The sequence below is a fragment of the Mytilus californianus genome, unplaced genomic scaffold (assembly GCF_021869535.1).
Source record: "Mytilus californianus isolate M0D057914Y unplaced genomic scaffold, xbMytCali1.0.p SCAF_8, whole genome shotgun sequence".
Taxonomy (NCBI): domain Eukaryota; kingdom Metazoa; phylum Mollusca; class Bivalvia; order Mytilida; family Mytilidae; genus Mytilus; species Mytilus californianus.
The window spans coordinates 63,025,161-63,042,728 of NW_026262734.1; the positions used below are offsets into that span (position 1 = coordinate 63,025,161).

General features: G+C 32.3%; 1 protein-coding gene across 2 annotated transcripts in view; it reads right to left on the reverse strand.

The window, feature by feature from the left end:
- The window catches only part of LOC127710714 (tRNA (uracil-5-)-methyltransferase homolog A-like), a 42,932-nt gene that overhangs the window by 17,030 nt on the left and 8,334 nt on the right, over positions 1-17,568 (reverse strand). For both annotated transcript variants that reach the window (XM_052216650.1, XM_052216649.1), the window contains exons 7-12: positions 15,701-15,755; positions 14,952-15,003; positions 13,443-13,497; positions 10,066-10,178; positions 8,988-9,036; positions 1,380-1,443 (exon numbers count right to left, since the gene is read on the reverse strand). In XM_052216650.1, coding sequence (XP_052072610.1) covers positions 1,380-1,443; positions 8,988-9,036; positions 10,066-10,178; positions 13,443-13,497; positions 14,952-15,003; positions 15,701-15,755 — 388 coding nt within the window. The remainder of the gene's footprint in view (positions 1-1,379; positions 1,444-8,987; positions 9,037-10,065; positions 10,179-13,442; positions 13,498-14,951; positions 15,004-15,700; positions 15,756-17,568) is intronic.

Genomic DNA, 17,568 nt, shown 5'->3' on the forward strand with positions numbered 1-17,568 from the left:
TCGTTAAAGGGCAGTAACTTCAATAAGAACAGTTTTGACTAATATGGACATTTGGTACAGCTCAACATTCTGAACATTTCTGCTCCTGTCTGATTTACTCTATTCCTAACAGTTTTCAAAATATTAGACAAAACTTGCATTTCACCCCTATGTTCTATTTTTAGCCATGTCATCCAACTTGGTTAGCAGGTGTCGTCATCGGACACATTTCTTAAACAAGATACCCCAATGAGGATTGTAGCCAAGTTTGGTTAATTTGGCCCTGTAGTTTCAGAGGAGAAGATTTTTGTAAAAATTAACAGACAACGACAAATGCCAAGTGATACGAAAAGCTCACTGGGCCATTGGGGCCAGGTGAGCTTAAAAGGGACCCATTCAATTCCAGCGGTATGACTCTGTATACCCTCATTTAGGAAAAGACCCCCGTCCATGCACCCTTTAAAGTAAGAATACAAGTAGATGTGGTATACAATGATTTTTCCCTGATAAAACATTTGATGTCCATCATTGAAGTCTGTATTAATTATATTCATATAATACGTGCCAAAATTTTAGTTAAATTAAAAAGACATATCAGATCTTTTAACTAACAGCTTTGGATCATTATAAAATTTAAAATTGCTCAATATTGGACTAGATGAAAGCCATATGTTCTATCAGTTGATTCTTCTAGGCTTACAAAATAATGATAATTTCTATCATGACTAATTAATAACCACCAACTATAAAACAATGTCAGTTTTAGGTGTTGTTCTTTGTGCTTTTTAATTTTTCAATTTCTGTTTTGTTTACACCGTTAATAGTCTGGTCTATCTTTTGTCATGTTTAATGTGTTTCTAAATTTCACATGGATTTTCAGGATTCAGAATTTAACAAATAAGCGATGGTATTAATTTAGTGATGTCTTGGGGTTAAATAAGAAACAATAACCAATCAGCTATTTTGTGAAGCCTAATCACTTGATATAACTTATCAATGTATTTTATAGGAATAACGCGAAGGGCCAGGCATGTGAAGCAGGATCTGCTTACCCTTCTGGATCACCCCCAGTTTTTGGAGGGGTTCATCTTGATCAGTCTTTAAGTTTTTCTATTTTGTGTCTCTACAAGAAGTAAACACAATGGCTTTGGTTCACTAGATTGAGTTATGTTGTGTTTTGTATATTGTTGTTCGTCTTTTGGTCTTTTTTTGTTTTTTGCCATAGCATTATATCATGTATATTGTCAGTTTGTTTTTGCCCTTATGAGTTTGATAACCCTTTTGGTACATTCCGCCTCTCTTTAACAATATAAAAGCCTATAATGTCCACTGCTGAACTTGCCTATGTTCACTTAAATCATGAGAAAAAGATTCCTATAATAATACTATCTCTTGCCTACCTTGCCCGTTAACATCTTTGCCAATGGTAAATTCACATTTATTTCTGTACCCTTCTGTCACAGGCTGTAAATATATAGACAATACTTTGATGATGGTCTGGATTGGGGTCCTTCCATTTCTTCATTATTTCTTTTTTACCCATTATGCTTTATTCTTTCTATTTTAATACCCTATTATTCTATGTTCTTTATTTTTGTTGGTCTATTTATTTTCTATTCTTAATTTATTCAGCCCTTTATTCTGCACTTAATGCCCGTTATTAACTATTCTGTAAATTCCTACCAGATTGATCCAGACCCTCTTTAACTGACAGACAGTTTGAATGTCAAACGGACACTACATACTGTGGATTCATTATTATCCCTGGAACATCAATAGTTGTGGATTCATTATTATCCCTGGGATATCAATAGTTGTGGATTCATCATTATCCCTGGGATATCAATAGTTGTGGATTCATCATCATCCCTGGGATATCAATAGTTGTGGATTCATCACTATCCCTGAGTTATCAATAGTTGTGGATTCATTATTATCCCTGGGATATCAATAGTTGTGGATTCATCATTATCCCTGGGATATCAATAGTTGTAGATTTCGTGGGTAAAGGTCAACCACAATTTTAAATTTTCAATGACTGGTAAACTTTTTCTATACCTTTTTATGCAGACTTTCCCAAAACCACCAAATCAAATATACATGAAAATAAAATCTTTCCTCGATCCACAAAAATTGGTACCAATGAAAATAAATGCCAAAAAATTAAGATCAAAAGCAAAAACACAAACTTTCATTTATATTGCAATATTTCTTTATGTATTATACATTGTTTATTGGAAAAAAGATGTCATTTTTGAAGGTGTTGTTTAATATTTTGATACCTCCAGAAATTAACATTTGAATTATAATGTACTTCTCAAGTAGTAGGCAACTGGTGTAGACTTAAAATTTTACATAATCAGTCTAAGCAAAGTCAAATCCGGGATCACCAAAACATAACCAGTCAGGATTCTACTTCGTCAAAATTATCTCCCCATTACGCCAGCTAATTTTTACAATCGTAAAAGTGGAAGCCATTGTAGGGTTGACGCGCTGCCAATTTAGCTCTTGAAAACTGATCAATTTATCCACATAGCATCATTACGATCCTTGTATGCCCGTTGTATTTTAAAAGACAAATGTATCTACCAACTATTGAGCATCATTTAATGTACTTTTCTGCATTTAGTCAACTTAAAACTATTGTCTGATCAGTTGTCAGGTGGAATTTTCAAAAGTTTAAAAACATTTAAAAAAATTCTAATTTGATATTTTGTGGAAGGGCAGACTAAAAATTTTCAGAGGTTGAAGACTAATTACCCTACATAGCACACAAAAAAAATGAAGTTTTTTTGAAGTTATGCATTTTTAAGATCCACTTGTAAAGTCTGTCGTCAAGTACTTTTAGTAAAAAATTGTTATTCAAACACACCTACTCTGTTCTTATGACTCATTAGAAAGGTATTTCACTTGACCCATATATTTCATTTTTTAGTACTGTGAATGTTTAATTTATTAAATCAACCTGAAGCCTAAATATATAAAAATAATAGAATCTGAAGCGAGATGATGTATACAATATTTTTGCTTTATACGTTTTCAAGACAGAATAGTCAACTCAAACACACCCGAACATAAAAAAGTGCATTCGAATTTTCTTTTCGTTGAAATTATTGCCCATTTTTAGGATTTTTTCCCAAAAAAACTGCCCCCGGGGGCAGAGAAGCAAATTAATGCTTGAAAAAGATCAATCTTACTGAGGAATTTTTTTCGGTGGAATTTATGCTTATGCACAAAAAAAATCTACTTGTACTGCACATACCACAATCGACTGTTTTATGAAAATTTGTCTACAGTGATATTGTTTGCCTCAAATTACATCTGAAATTCGGCTTCTTCTCCTAGAGAAAATTCCCAATTACGAAAAAAAATGGCTTAAAATTCCTCCCAATAAGTTTTACATTTTTCCCAAAAGTGATTAATGAATGTAAATTTTGTATTTATGTTATTATTTTGATATTATGAAAGTGCTTTTGAGATCCAGGTTTCTGATCAGAATCATCACGGTGTTTGTAACACATGTGGTTTTCAATGCATTATGTACCATCATTGCTTCCGTCTCTTTCCCCTCCCCAGAAATACCTTTCAGGTTAAAATGTCTGACAAATAAAATATACATGATAAAACTGTGCAAAAAAGACAGTAAAGTTTAGCAAAAAATCAGAGATGTGTTTTTAAAAAAAAAAAACAACTTCCCAATTTCAATAAAAATTATGCATTTTTCCCCCAAAAAAATGGTAGCGGTAGTTTTGAAAAAAGACAACAATATCACTGGTTAGGGACTTTCTATACTAACGGGACTCGTCTCTATTGATTTTAATTAATAACTACGCCACCCATGTAAAGCTACCACCCAACAATGAACTTAGTTTTGTATCTCTGACATACAAAGCTAGTAGTTATTTGCGTATTTCAAAATACATTGTAATTTAATATTTTTTAATATAAAATCTGATTAATAGCCATTTACCATGACAAAAAATATAAGATTTTTAAAGAATGTTTAATCATTAAACTGAGACATATCGTTTTGAAGAACACTCCAGTCGTGCAAAACGGGTTACATATTGAACAATATGGCGGCCACTCAAAATTAACTAACACAATACCTCAAAGTTCGAAGGTCTATATTTAAAGTACTATCAGAGAAATCTTTTCAAAAACAGCATTTTGCAATGACAAAATGTATAAAATTTAATAAAAATGTTACTTCATTAAACTTGAACATATAGCTATGAAGAACACTTCGTAAATGTGAAATGATTTGCTATGAAGTCACGTGACATCAGCGACGGCACAGTTTTGTCTGCAAATTGGTATAGACATTGTTATAAGTGACTAGTCCCGTTAGTATAGAAAGTCCCTGCACTGGTCTATAATTTTAAATTTTACAAAAATCTCGAAGCTCCATACTATGATTTAAGTAAAAACACGTATTTATTAAAGATGCATAAAATCCTAAATTATGCACCTTTATTAAACTTTTAAAGCCCATAAAAACAGATGTAAACAATTCAAATATACCAATTTGTCTTTTTTACCCTAACAAAGAGTTCCAATTCTTTTGTTTAATTTCAACCGGGTATCCGCCTGAACTTGCCATTATCAATATTAAAAAAAAATCAAGTATAAATATAGTATCTTTTGGATTGACTTCTGTCTATATACCAACTTTATTTTTTTTCCATTTTTGGTCCTTTCTATATATATCAACCTTCACAATAAAATTGAGAATGGAAATGGGGAATGTGTCAAAGAGACAACAACCCGACCACAGAACAGACAACAGCAGAAGGCCACCAACAGGTCTTCAATGCAGCGAGAAATTCCCGCACCCGGAGGCGTCCTTCAGCTGGCCCCTAAACAAATATATATACTAGTTCAGTGATAATGAACGCCATACTAAACTCCAAATTGTACACAAGAAACTAAAATTAAAAATAATACAAGACTAACAAAGGCTAGAGGCTCCTGACTTGGGACAGGCGCAAAAATGCGGCGGGGTTAAACATGTTTATGAGATCTCAACCCTCCCCCTATACCTCTAGCCAATGTAGAAAAGTAAACGCATAACAATACGCACATTAAAATTCAGTTCAAGAGAAGTCCGAGTCTGATGTCAGAAGATGTAACCAAAGAAAATAAACAAAATGACAATAATACATAAATAACAACAGACTACTAGCAGTTAACTGACATGCCAGCTCCAGACTTCAATTAAACTGATTGAAAGATTATGTCTTCATCATATGAATATCAGGCACAATCCTTCCCGTTAGGGGTTTAGTATCATACCATCATAACATATATGAGAAGAACATAACCCGTGTCATGCCAACAACTGGTTTTTAAATAAATGTGTTTAGTGCAGATGCAAAGACCCTATAAGTGAATCAATATCAACGCCAAAATATGCAATCTTTAATGACCTGACAACAGTATCGTAACTATATCCCTTCTTAATAAGTCTATTTAAAGGTTTTGTTAGTTTCAGAGGTGAATACTGACATTTTTGTGCTTTATAAAGAATATTTCCATAAAAAATTGGATGTGAAATACCTGAACGTATAAGAAGTCTGCATGTTGAGCTATATTTACGAATGATGTCCTTATACCGATGATAAAATTTAGTAAATGTTTTGACTAGTTTGTGATATCGAAAACCCTGGTGTAATAATTTTTCAGTAATACATACATTTCTCTCGTTAAAATCTAAAACATTGTTACATACACGAGCGAATCTTACAAGTTGAGATATATAAACACCGTAAGATGGTGACAAGGGAACGTCACCATCTAAAAATGGATAATTAACGATAGGAAATGAAAAATCATCTCTTTTATCATATATTTTAGTATTAAGCTTTCCGTTAATGATATAGATATCAAGATCGAGGAAAGGGCAGTGGTCATTGTTAGTATTAGCTTTATTTAAAGTAAGTTCAACAGGATAAATTTCTTTAGTATACATACTGAAGTCGTCATTATTGAGAGCCAAAATATCATCCAAATATCTAAAAGTATTATTAAATTTGTGTATCAGATGTTGTTTCGATGGGTCTTTACTGATTTTTGTCATAAATTGTAACTCATAGCAATACAAAAAAAGGTCCGCAATAAGTGGTGCACAGTTAGTCCCCATTGGAATTCCGATAACCTGACGATATACGGAATCTCCAAAGCGAACAAAAATGTTATCTAGTAAAAATTCAAGGGCATATATAGTATCAAAGCATGTCCAATTGACATAGTTTTTTTGTTTATTGCTACTAAAAAATGACCTAAAAGAGTTTGAACATATATATTCACATTCTGACTTTTTAAATGCCCATTTAATTAGGTGTGTGAATTTTTTCTTAATGAGAATGTGAGGCAATGTGGTATATAGGGTAGAAAAATCAAAACTTTGAACAGATTCAAAATCACCAATATATGCATGCAATTTATCAAGTACTTCCAACGAGTTCTTGACACTCCAAAAGTAATTAATTCCACTATTTTCGAAGGCCTTATTTGAACAATTTATTATCAGGTTTTTGATTGTACCAAGTGTACTGGTAAGAAGAATAGACAATTTAGTAGTGGAACAATGGCTTGAAGACGAAATAAATCTATATTTGTAAGGTGTTTTGTGTAGCTTCGGAAGCCAATACATAGTTGGGACTTTCATTGTATTTGGTTCTGCTTGTAAAGCGGTAGCTAAAAGTTTATGTTTGTTACAGATGTCGTTTTCTGAAAATGGAGTCAGTTGGAATGTTGGTGAATTGGTGATTTCTTTTTTCAGAACCTCAATGTAAAATTTACGTCAAACAATAATAATATTATTAGCAGCTTTATCGGCCGGGACAAAAACAAATTCCTTGGCTAGTTCTTTTAGTTTATGTTTGATACGAGAAATAGGTTTATTGTGGTTATTGTTAAGAGTAAAATGTTCTTTAAAATGTTGAATACGTATATCAACTATGTTCATTACTGATTTAAAAAAAGAGTCCAAAGATTTTTTGTCAGCTTTTTCCCGTTTTATCCATTTCAAACAGTAAGTATGGAGTGAGTCGTGGATGATATTACGACACTCATTCCAATTAATAATTGACGGGGGACGATATTTAGGTCCTTTACTGAGGAATGATTTTAACTCTCGGTCTTGAACGATGTTAAGATCTCCTGTTATAACATGGGAAATGGGTCCATAAATGTATTCGGAATTACTGCAATTACATGAAGTAGGTGTATTTTCACTGATATTAACATCTTTACACAATTGGCTATAATTAAACACAAATTTCCGGGTAGATTTCTTGTAAATATAACAAATAAGAGGGAGCTCAGTATTATCAAAATATCCCGGAATTTGTTCTTTAACAGAATGGTCGTTAAAAATACCGGCAATATTTACAAAATCAAAACCTTTATTGACATACTTTATTTTAATAAACTGTTTTTTATGATCTTCAGGGCGATCAATTTTGGGAAACAGTTTAGAATAACAATATGCCATTATAATTTGAACGATTTCATACTTAGGACTGCTATATGAAATTGTGTTGCAATCCTCTAAAATTTTATTTAACTTATTAACCGGTAATGAACAGAGCTTTGTTAACAGATAATGTCTGCCGTTGTTTTTTGAAATAGAAATTAGGTCCGAAATATTGGTATGATTGGTCCGAAATTTTCTTTGATTGCGATTTTTTCTACGACCATGAGAACGGTTTTTACGAACAGTTTTAGAAACTATATCCAAAATGTTAACAGAATCGGTTCTTGATATATTACCAATTCCCATGATATTATCATTAAGACCGAGAGGGTAGACAGTCTGTAATTTTTTAATCCAATTTAATTCAATTATTTTCCGCGATCGTACAAACTTTGAATGAGATTCACCAGGCTGCTTATTTACTACTTCTAAAGGTTGAACTGCTAAATATTTAATAGGATGATTGTGCTTCTTAAGGTGTTGATAAATGATACTTTTGAATTTATTGGGTCTTTTAAAACGATACAGATGTTCTTGAGTGCGTTTAGATAAATATCGTCCAGTTTCACCTACGTACTGAATACCGCATCCCGGTTTGTTTCATGTGAGTAAATAAATTATACTGTTTGTTTTTCAAGTTATATCAGTTTCAAAATTTAAAGAAAATGTGCGACCATTAAACGTGGACCTTACCGTATTGTTGGTGGAAAGACGGGGACATGTAAGTCATTTTTTGGCATGACACTTATCGATAGAAGGGTAACCACGATTTTTATTGTTAAAAATGTTAGCGATGGTAGTATTTTTAGATAAGCGATTTTGAAGATTGAGACGTGTAGATACCCTTTGAACGAGTTTAGTATTTAATATTTTTCCATTTCTAAGCTTCATATTTGTTTTTTGTTTGTGAATTATATTAGAAAGGAGCAAAGACTGGCGTCCAGAATATGAACCAGCATACAATGAATTAAATTATGTAAAAATGATAAATCTGTTCGGCTAAAGATGTCAAACGCTATCCGTATTAATTACCCGAAAAAGAAAGGGTATATTAGGGTAGCGACTGACGTCTGACTAAATAGTAGAATGGGGCTGAATATTGAAATACTACTTTTTGATAAATATTCCTAAAGTAATGAACTAGAGAAGTTCTCGCTCGGACACACACTCCATAATCTAGTATATTATAAGAGCATAAACCTGAAGCACGGGGAGGCACTCTACTGTCTCCACACGGCACTAAAGACAAACTCTGTAAAAAATAAAATTGAGAATGGAAATGGGGAATGTGTCAAAGAGACAACAACCCGACAATGCATGTCCTTGATATTTAATTTTTTGATGCATTCATAACAAAAAACTTTGACATATTTGTTTTGACTTATATTCATGCTATTTGTCTACTCACAGAAGGTGTGAAATGATTTGCTCAACAAACTGTATAGTTCGGTAACAATACTGTAGTGATAGAATTTCACATGCTCTCATTATACATCATGAAATTAATAATTTCTATGGACAAACTTACAGAGGGTTTTATGGGTAATAATTGACAGCATTTCCCGTTGTGAAGTTTTCTACAAAATAAAATCATCTTTTCAATTATAACAGATAACGACAAAATATGTTGAATAAATTTGGGTTGGTGTAAACTTTGCTCTTTTTAAATTGCTCTGATTTCAGACTAAAATAATATCATATAGGAATATATGAGACAGCTTTTTAAAAGACACAAGTGTCTTGCATGATGATCTGACTATTGATTTCATGTTGAAAGTCTTAAAGATAAAGGTTTTACTACAAGTATCTCAGAAACTTAACATGTTTAAAGATCCATGACAATAAGGTCAAGTTCAGATAAATCCTGTCGGACAGACATGTACACATTACAATTATTCTGTACACCAAATACAGCTGACCTACCGTATTGCTAATGGTAATTAAAAACCAGACCAAAACACAAAAAACTTAACATTGACCAATGAACCTTGAAAATGAGATCAAGGTCAGAGGAAACCTGCCAAACTGACATGTACCACTTACAATCATTCCATACACCAAATATAGTTGAGCTTCTGCTTATAGTATTTGAGCATTAAACAGTTTATTACATGACTGTTGTAATGTATACTAAAGCATCGAAATATGCATTATGATTAGATTTTGGTATTTAGTTATATTCATAAAACAATAAAATTTGAGATCACTATCTCCAAATTTAATGAAATTATATATCATTCTTTTATTATTGAAATGCTCGGAAAAGTAAAGTTTCTTTGTTCAGAACAGTTTAAAGCTATCTTGTCATTTAATTAGATTACATCCATTAATATAATGTATTGTTATTACAGGGTAGTATTTTGGATTACGGTATATATACTTTGAAATAAAGAATCTGTAACCCTGAGATTGTGTCTTGTGTATATTGCCTCTTAACAAGACTACAGAGGTTTAATTCATTTCAAAATACACTTTAAATTAAGTGTTAGTTGACCTACTTCTAGTTCGGGTCAAAGCAAATCATTTATGTCTATATAAACCATTTCAACTGTGTCTGCTTTGCTATTCCAGCCTAAGCTAAGAGTTTGTGTTAGTTAATTATTTACCTTTGTCCAGTAATCCAGTCTTTCAAATCAGTATTGTTTTTATCATAGTGTATATTTTTGAGAGTTTGTGTAGCTACATTTTTTAATGCTTCTTCTATTTCTTCAAACTTAGTCTGAAAGTAATTCAAAATACATCAAAAATTATAATGAAAAAAATGTGTTAAGATTAATTCTGATCGCACAAGATTGTTTATACATTGTTAAATATCTTATTTGGACTATACTGTGCTTCAATCTATTCATGAAGCTAGGACTCCAAAAACCTGTATAACGTACCAAATATCAATATATGTTATAAATAAACAAGAATGCCCATGTTGGCGTGCCGTTGCTAATTCAAAGTATAGAAACTAGAGGCTCTCAAGAGCCTGCGTCGCTCACCTGATTCTACTTTGGTTTTGGAAATCATGTTAAAATAGATTAAAATCATAACAGATACCCTAATAATCAGTGAGGCCAAATTTGGTTTATTATTGGCCCTGTAATTTAATAAAAAATCCTGGTGGCCATCTTGAACAGTAAATCAGCAACAAAGAAGCAACACTTCATCAGCACCTCAAGAAACATTTATGCCATGTTTGGTTTCATTCCATTCACTGCACCTCTAGAAGAAGCATTAATTTGTATGTATTTCCAATAAGGTCTTATATTAAAGGAAGTTCCCCGCTGGCAGTCATCGTGGATGAAGGATCAGCTTCAAAGTAACAACACTTAGTCAGCACCTCATAAGGAACATTCATGCCATGCTTGGTTTCATTCTATTCAGTGGTTCTCTAAAAGAAGACATTTGTATGTATTGTCCATAGGGTCCTATGTTAAACGAAGTCCCCCACTGGCAGCCATCTTGGATGATGGATTGGCTTCAAAGTAACAACACTTGGTCAGCACCTCATAAGAAACATTCATGCCATGTTTGGTTTCATTCCATTCAGTGGTTCTCTAAAAGAAGACATTTGTATGTATTTCCCATAGGGTCCTATGTTAAACTAAGTCCCCCGCAGGCGGCCATCTTGGATTATGGATCTGCTTCAAAGTAACAACACTTGGTCAGAACCTCATAAGGAACATTCATGCCATGCTTGGTTTCATTCCATTCAGTGGTTCTCTAAAAGAAGACATTTGTATGTATTTCCCATAGGGTCCTATGTTAAACTAAGTCCCCTGCTGGCGGCCATCTTGGATGACGGATCGGCTTCAAAGTAACAACACTTGGTCAGCACCTCAAAAGGAACATTCATGCCATGTTTGGTTTCATTCCATTCAGTGGTTCTCTAGAAAAAGTTCAAAATGTAAAAAGTTAACGACGACGACGACGGACGATGCTGACGACGGACGCCAAGTGATGAGAAAAGCTCACTTGGCCCTTCAGGCCAGGTGAGCTAAAAAGGAAGTAGGTATCTAACAGATCCAGTAACTGCTCAAATGTTACAACTCATCACTCCCAAGCTGCTAACCAAATAGGAAGTCATTCTGTAAAGAAGTATTGGAACAGTCAGTGACTACATAAACATATTAAAAATTTCAAAGTATCTACTAACAGGAACTAGGTGTCAGAAAGATCCAAAAAGTGTGGTATGAGCTTTGCTCATTGTTGAAGGCTGTACGGTGACCTATAGTTGTTAATTTCTGTGTCATTTGGTCTCTTGTGGAGAGTTGTCTCATTGGCAATCATACCACAACTTCTTTTTTATATTTACACTTTAATCATTATTTTTAATAAGCTAATAAACATGAAGTAATTCTATGCAATACTATGTATTCATTATTGTTCGCTGGATACCAAATTTCGTGGGTTTTGTGGGTATCAGTGAACCAAGAATTCAAATATTCAATGAATAAGAAATTTTTTTCTACAGGCTTAAGCTTTGAATTGGCAAAACCCTGAAATCATATATCAACAAAAATGAAGTTATTCCTCAATCCACGAAAATTGATACCCAAGCTAATAAATTAATCCACAGTAGTACATGAAAAAGTGTAATGAGAATATATGGTGGGGAAGTGAACTAACAAACAGATGGAGGATCAAGATGGATGCAATATACTTTTAGGTGTAATACCAGTAAATCATAGTTCATCACATCCGGTTCCATGCGAAAAAGGGTCGAAAAAAAATATTCCCTTGAATTTGACAGTTGTAGGAAATTAATCCTACATTTCACTGCAGTAACAAATTTCTGAGTCATAAAACATATATCTTGGGTGTTTCAAAGCACCATAATTTTTTTATTTGGTGTTTCTATAGAATGTTTTGGAAACTTGCAGTTACATGGTTACTAAAGCTTGTACACAGGAAAAAAGGGGTGAAAATTTGATTGGTTAACTTCCAGTGATGGTTATTTTCTTATATGCAATGAAATGTTATGTGAAATTTTGTCTATAGTACTGGACAGGATAAAACTTTACTCATGCCAAGTATTTCTTTATTTGAAACAAAGATAAATTCTGCACAATTTTTTGAAAAGTGCAAATTTAGCAAAGACTAATAGGGGAAAATCAATGGTTTTGATGTGTGCTTCTTTCTTTGTAAACTGACCAATCAGAAGTTAACACATATTTTGTGAAATATATATTTGCTTTCATCTAAACAAAATGAATAGTTTTCATAAAGGTCTACCAAAAATTTCCAAATATAGATTTGCTCAAATTGAACCTCTAAATTCAGAGAGTATAATGAAAATGTGATTTCCAAAATATCTAAATGAGAAACTGCTTTTCACCAATGCTATCAAGTAGCCAATCAAATCAGCAGCAGCCAAAAGTAGTAATCAAACTTTCTTAAATTTAGTTGGGGCAAACAAAATACTTATTTCTAGAAATTACTATCGCATAATCAAAGCAGCATTAAAATAATGAATCTTTTTTCAGTTTCTGGTGCTGAATCCCATCATTTCTAAATGTATCAAAAGAAGTTCATATAAATGAATGGGTACAGCAAGTAAAAATGGCATTTCTCAAATATGTTAAGTTAGCCAGGAAGCACAGGGCTAATACTGTTAGTTACATAGTGTGCTAGTGACCTAATACGGTATAAAGAGGTGACATTTCAGCTAGTTTGACTGTATATAAGTATAGCATTTACAAGCTTACATGGAAAAATATTGAAATTTTGGTCTTTAAAAATGGGGTAACCACGTGCACCTAAAGTGGCAAATTTGGAAATTTCAATTACATTTTAACTATACTGGACACCCATACATAGTTGAGATTTCAAAGTGATGGTTCCCGAGTATATTTTAATAAAACAGCCAAAAAGAGTCTCACACATGGTTTTAATATTACAAGACAAGGAGAGTTACAGAAGATTATCATCAAAAATGAAGAAACCATTGCTATATCTTATCTTTAAGTTTCACTATCCATCTTATTTTATATACCTTTAGCTGCTCTTCATAAGGAACATTCCATAAAGGTGTCACAGAATTTTTCAACCTGAAACAGACAAACAATAAACATCTAAACATGTACAATAACAATGTTTGTCTCCCAGTATTCCTCAAATTATATGTTCATAGACTACAATGAAGAATATCAAATCCATGTTGCAGGGGGGGGGGGGGGGGGGGGGGCACTTCAATACGGGTTCTGTTACCCCACCCTTTTCATATAATTTAGATCTTAAAAATGTTTACTTTTTCATATATTGCGTAGGTAAATATGTAACCTTTTCCAATGTTGGTTGGGTTTCCTGTGGTGTGTTGGAAAGTAGAATATTTGAGGCTAAGATTCTTTAAGTAATGTTTACTTATATGGAGACTTTCGGCTGTGATTAAATGACAGGGTTTTTTTTCATACAAGTAATTGGAACTTTATTGACCTTATATATTTCTGATAATTTCCCCGCCTAATCACACATTTACAAGCTGGGAAAAGTTACCTGTTCCAGCGACACGTCCTATCACCTTGTATATACAACTACATTGAACTTCTTTTTCTATCTGGAAGGTTTAAAAATGTTTCACATTTAACTGACGAGTATGATATTAAAATTCTATAGCCATTAAATTCAAAAAGCATGAAAAGTGTTATTATCTAATTCATTTCTATTAAGCAATGATATATTGAAGTGCTCTGATGACCAATATAAAAAAGAAGATGTGGTATGATTGCCAATGAGACAACTCTCCACAAGAGACCAAATGACACAGAAATTAACAACTATAGGTCACCGTACGGCCTTCAACAATGAACAAAGCCCATACCGCACAGTCAGCTATAAAAGACCCCGAAATGACAATGTAAAACAATTCAATTGAGAAAACTACCGTAATGGCCTAATTTATGTACAAAAAATGAAGGAATAACAAATCTGTAACACATAAACAAACGACAACCACTGAATTACAGGCAAGCATGAATGTAGTTTAAGGTCCTATGATTTGCTTCCAATTCATTATAGAGGACGTGGATTGAGTTCACAGAATAGAGAATAATGGACAAAAAGTGCAGAATAAAGAGCAAACAAAAAAGTAGAAAAATAGACCAAAAAATAAAGAATAGAGAATATTGATCAAAATTAATAAAGAATAAAGACATTCTAAAAAATCAAAGAATAAAGAAATGAAGGACCCCATCCAGACCCTGAGTATAGCATTAATTCAAATTGAGAAAAAAAAATCACACATAAAATTATTTGTCTAACTTCACAAACTTGTAATTTAAGAAGTAATTTTTAGCTAATTCATATTGACACTTGTTGATTTATATATTAAACAATAGACAAATAAATGAGGAATGTCTATGGGTCACAGATGCCCCTGCTTGAAAATATACACAAGTCAATGAACTAATTGTAAAAGTGACACCACCCAATTTTGAAGCTTTGGTGATGATGTTTGATTACAAATTGAGAAAATATAATTTCCAATTTTAATATGTATCATTACCTTTCTTCTACTGGTAACAGTTCTTCAGCTATTTGCTTGGCTGACTTTTCAGCTGAAAAAGAAGGATAAACTGAATAAAATAATTTAGCCTACAATTTAAAAGAACATTTACCAGTATTCATTTTATCAATATAATTCTGCACAAATAAACAACAATTTAGAAAGTTCAGAATGTAGAACAAAAAATGAGACAAACAAAATTAAAAGCCCTTCTTAAAAGAGATCTGTAATAACGTAGAGTACTATACATCAAATGGCCCAAGAGCGTTGGACAAATCTGGGTAAATATGATGATTTTAGCTTTCCAATTGTAAAATTTCCATTTCTATGTAGAACATTCAAGTTTTAGTTTGTCTCTTAATTTTTGTTCATTTTTGTCATGGTTTTGTCAGTTTTTGATTTTTCTTCTGAATTTAATCAATTATTGTGGATTCATTATTATTCATTGGATACCAATTTTCGTGGATTTCACGGTTACATGTGAACCACGAAATTAAATGTTCAACAAATGACAACTTTTCTATAGGCTTGTATGCAGATTTTGTCAAAACCACAAAATTTAATATTAACGAAACATGCAAGTTTTCCTAAATCCACGAAAATTGGTACCCACGAAAATAAATGAATCCATAGTATCCTTTTTTATAGACAGTAACTATAACAAAGAATTTAAATTGACAACAGAAGATCATGTCCATTAAGAATTTATCATTTGTGCATTTTTAGATATTACTAACTGTGAACCACACCTCTATTTTCTTTACTTCTTATCTTCTGGAATGGATCTGCTGCAGCACTGGCTAGCTATAAAATAAAAATATTAAATAAAATCAACACTGTTTATTTGATCTTATGTCTTAAAAAAATATGGTCATCATGCAAGTTTTGTACGGATATTTTACATAGCCAAAAGTTAACAGTTATTGTAATGTAATAATATACAACTGTGGCCAGTTGAATATCCAAAATTGTCAACACGAGAAGGTTATTTTACTGAGGGCGCAGCCCGAAGTGAAATAATTTTTAAAGGTTGACAATTTTGGATATTCATCGCTTCTATGGGGCCTCAATTGTTTTATTATACGGAAATATCAGTGGAAGGCCCTTTTGAATCATTGAAAAAGCACTTACCTTACTTTAAACAAAGTAAACTTTAGTAACAAACACAAGTTGACTTTTGAAAATACATTCGTGTCTTACTTACCCTTACAATTTCTCGTATGTAAAACAAAGGTAGAATCTTTTTGTAAAATATTGATGGCCCTGAAAAGGACCGTTTATAAGAGATATCATCAGCACTCAATGCATGTCATAAGCCTTATTTTCTCGTCTCTCAATGGGCTTCCTTTAACATGAATGTTGCCATTTTGTTAATTTACGTCTGTGACATCATTTTCATGGGAGATACAAGTTGCTCGTATATAAATCAAGAAACTCAAAAGGTTATACGCCGGTGAATAATAGGGTTATTCACCGCTGGTTTAAATTTTAAGGGTTATTCGTCCTTCCTTGCAATTAAATGAAAATTAACTGAATTATTCCATATCACGTGATAACGTATTACCCAATAGATTTGTTTGTAATATATGTAAGGTATTATAATAAATAGTTATTGCATGAATATTGTCTCAAGTAGACATTTATTTTACATGAGCTTGTGAGTCCAATTTATTTTATACAAGAGATATTATTTCAATGTAAATAAATATTCATAGCAAAATCAACATTTGATTGGTCAAGACTATGCCATGTGACATTGAACAAAACTTCATATTCCCCTCTGAACAATAGGACTTTGCCATGTGATATTAGGCGCCTTTAATGGACATGAGTTTTGAATGTTCTTTATCGTGTTCAATATAATTTCAGACATAAAAACAAAATAGTGAAAATCTTGAACTTGTCATAAAAGACATAATTAACTTTTGATCTGTATTGTTTATCAATGTTTATGTCTTGTTTAAAAATAATCAACATCCCCTTCATTCAAGGAATACAACAAATTTGAAAATGTCATTGAAAGTTAATTATTTGGTAGACTGTCATAATACAATATATATAATATCATTTTAGCCTGATCTTCTCACAGTTACGATGCATGAGCTCCTACATGAAATAGTTATTGACAGGCATTCTTAATAGAGAAAATCTGCCAATGCATTTATAAATAAGGCATTTCTTTTTTCAATCTTGTCATGTAAACAAGTGAAGAAAGGTCATGCAGCAGATATAAAAGTTTCAATGGTATTTTTAAACTCAATGAATGAAATATTTACATCTGCAAAGTATCTAAATCATTACTTACAATAATGAGGGTCTTAATTGGAGTACCTTCATGATGAATAATGGTAAAAAAGCTTGCCAAATGACTTTAACAGTAATTTTTGATGCATGACGATAAAATGTATATTTTGTAAAATAAGACTGATTTTGACAACATGTTATTGTTTTCCAAAAATAACAGTACAGATAATTATTTGAGACCTCTGACAATTAAGATAAAGATATTTTGACGAATCACAATACTATTTTAACCAATTTGACACTTATGATACCGTAGAAAGGCTTGTATAGTTCGCACTGGTACATAGTCTGCACCCCCTTCTCCCCACGAAAT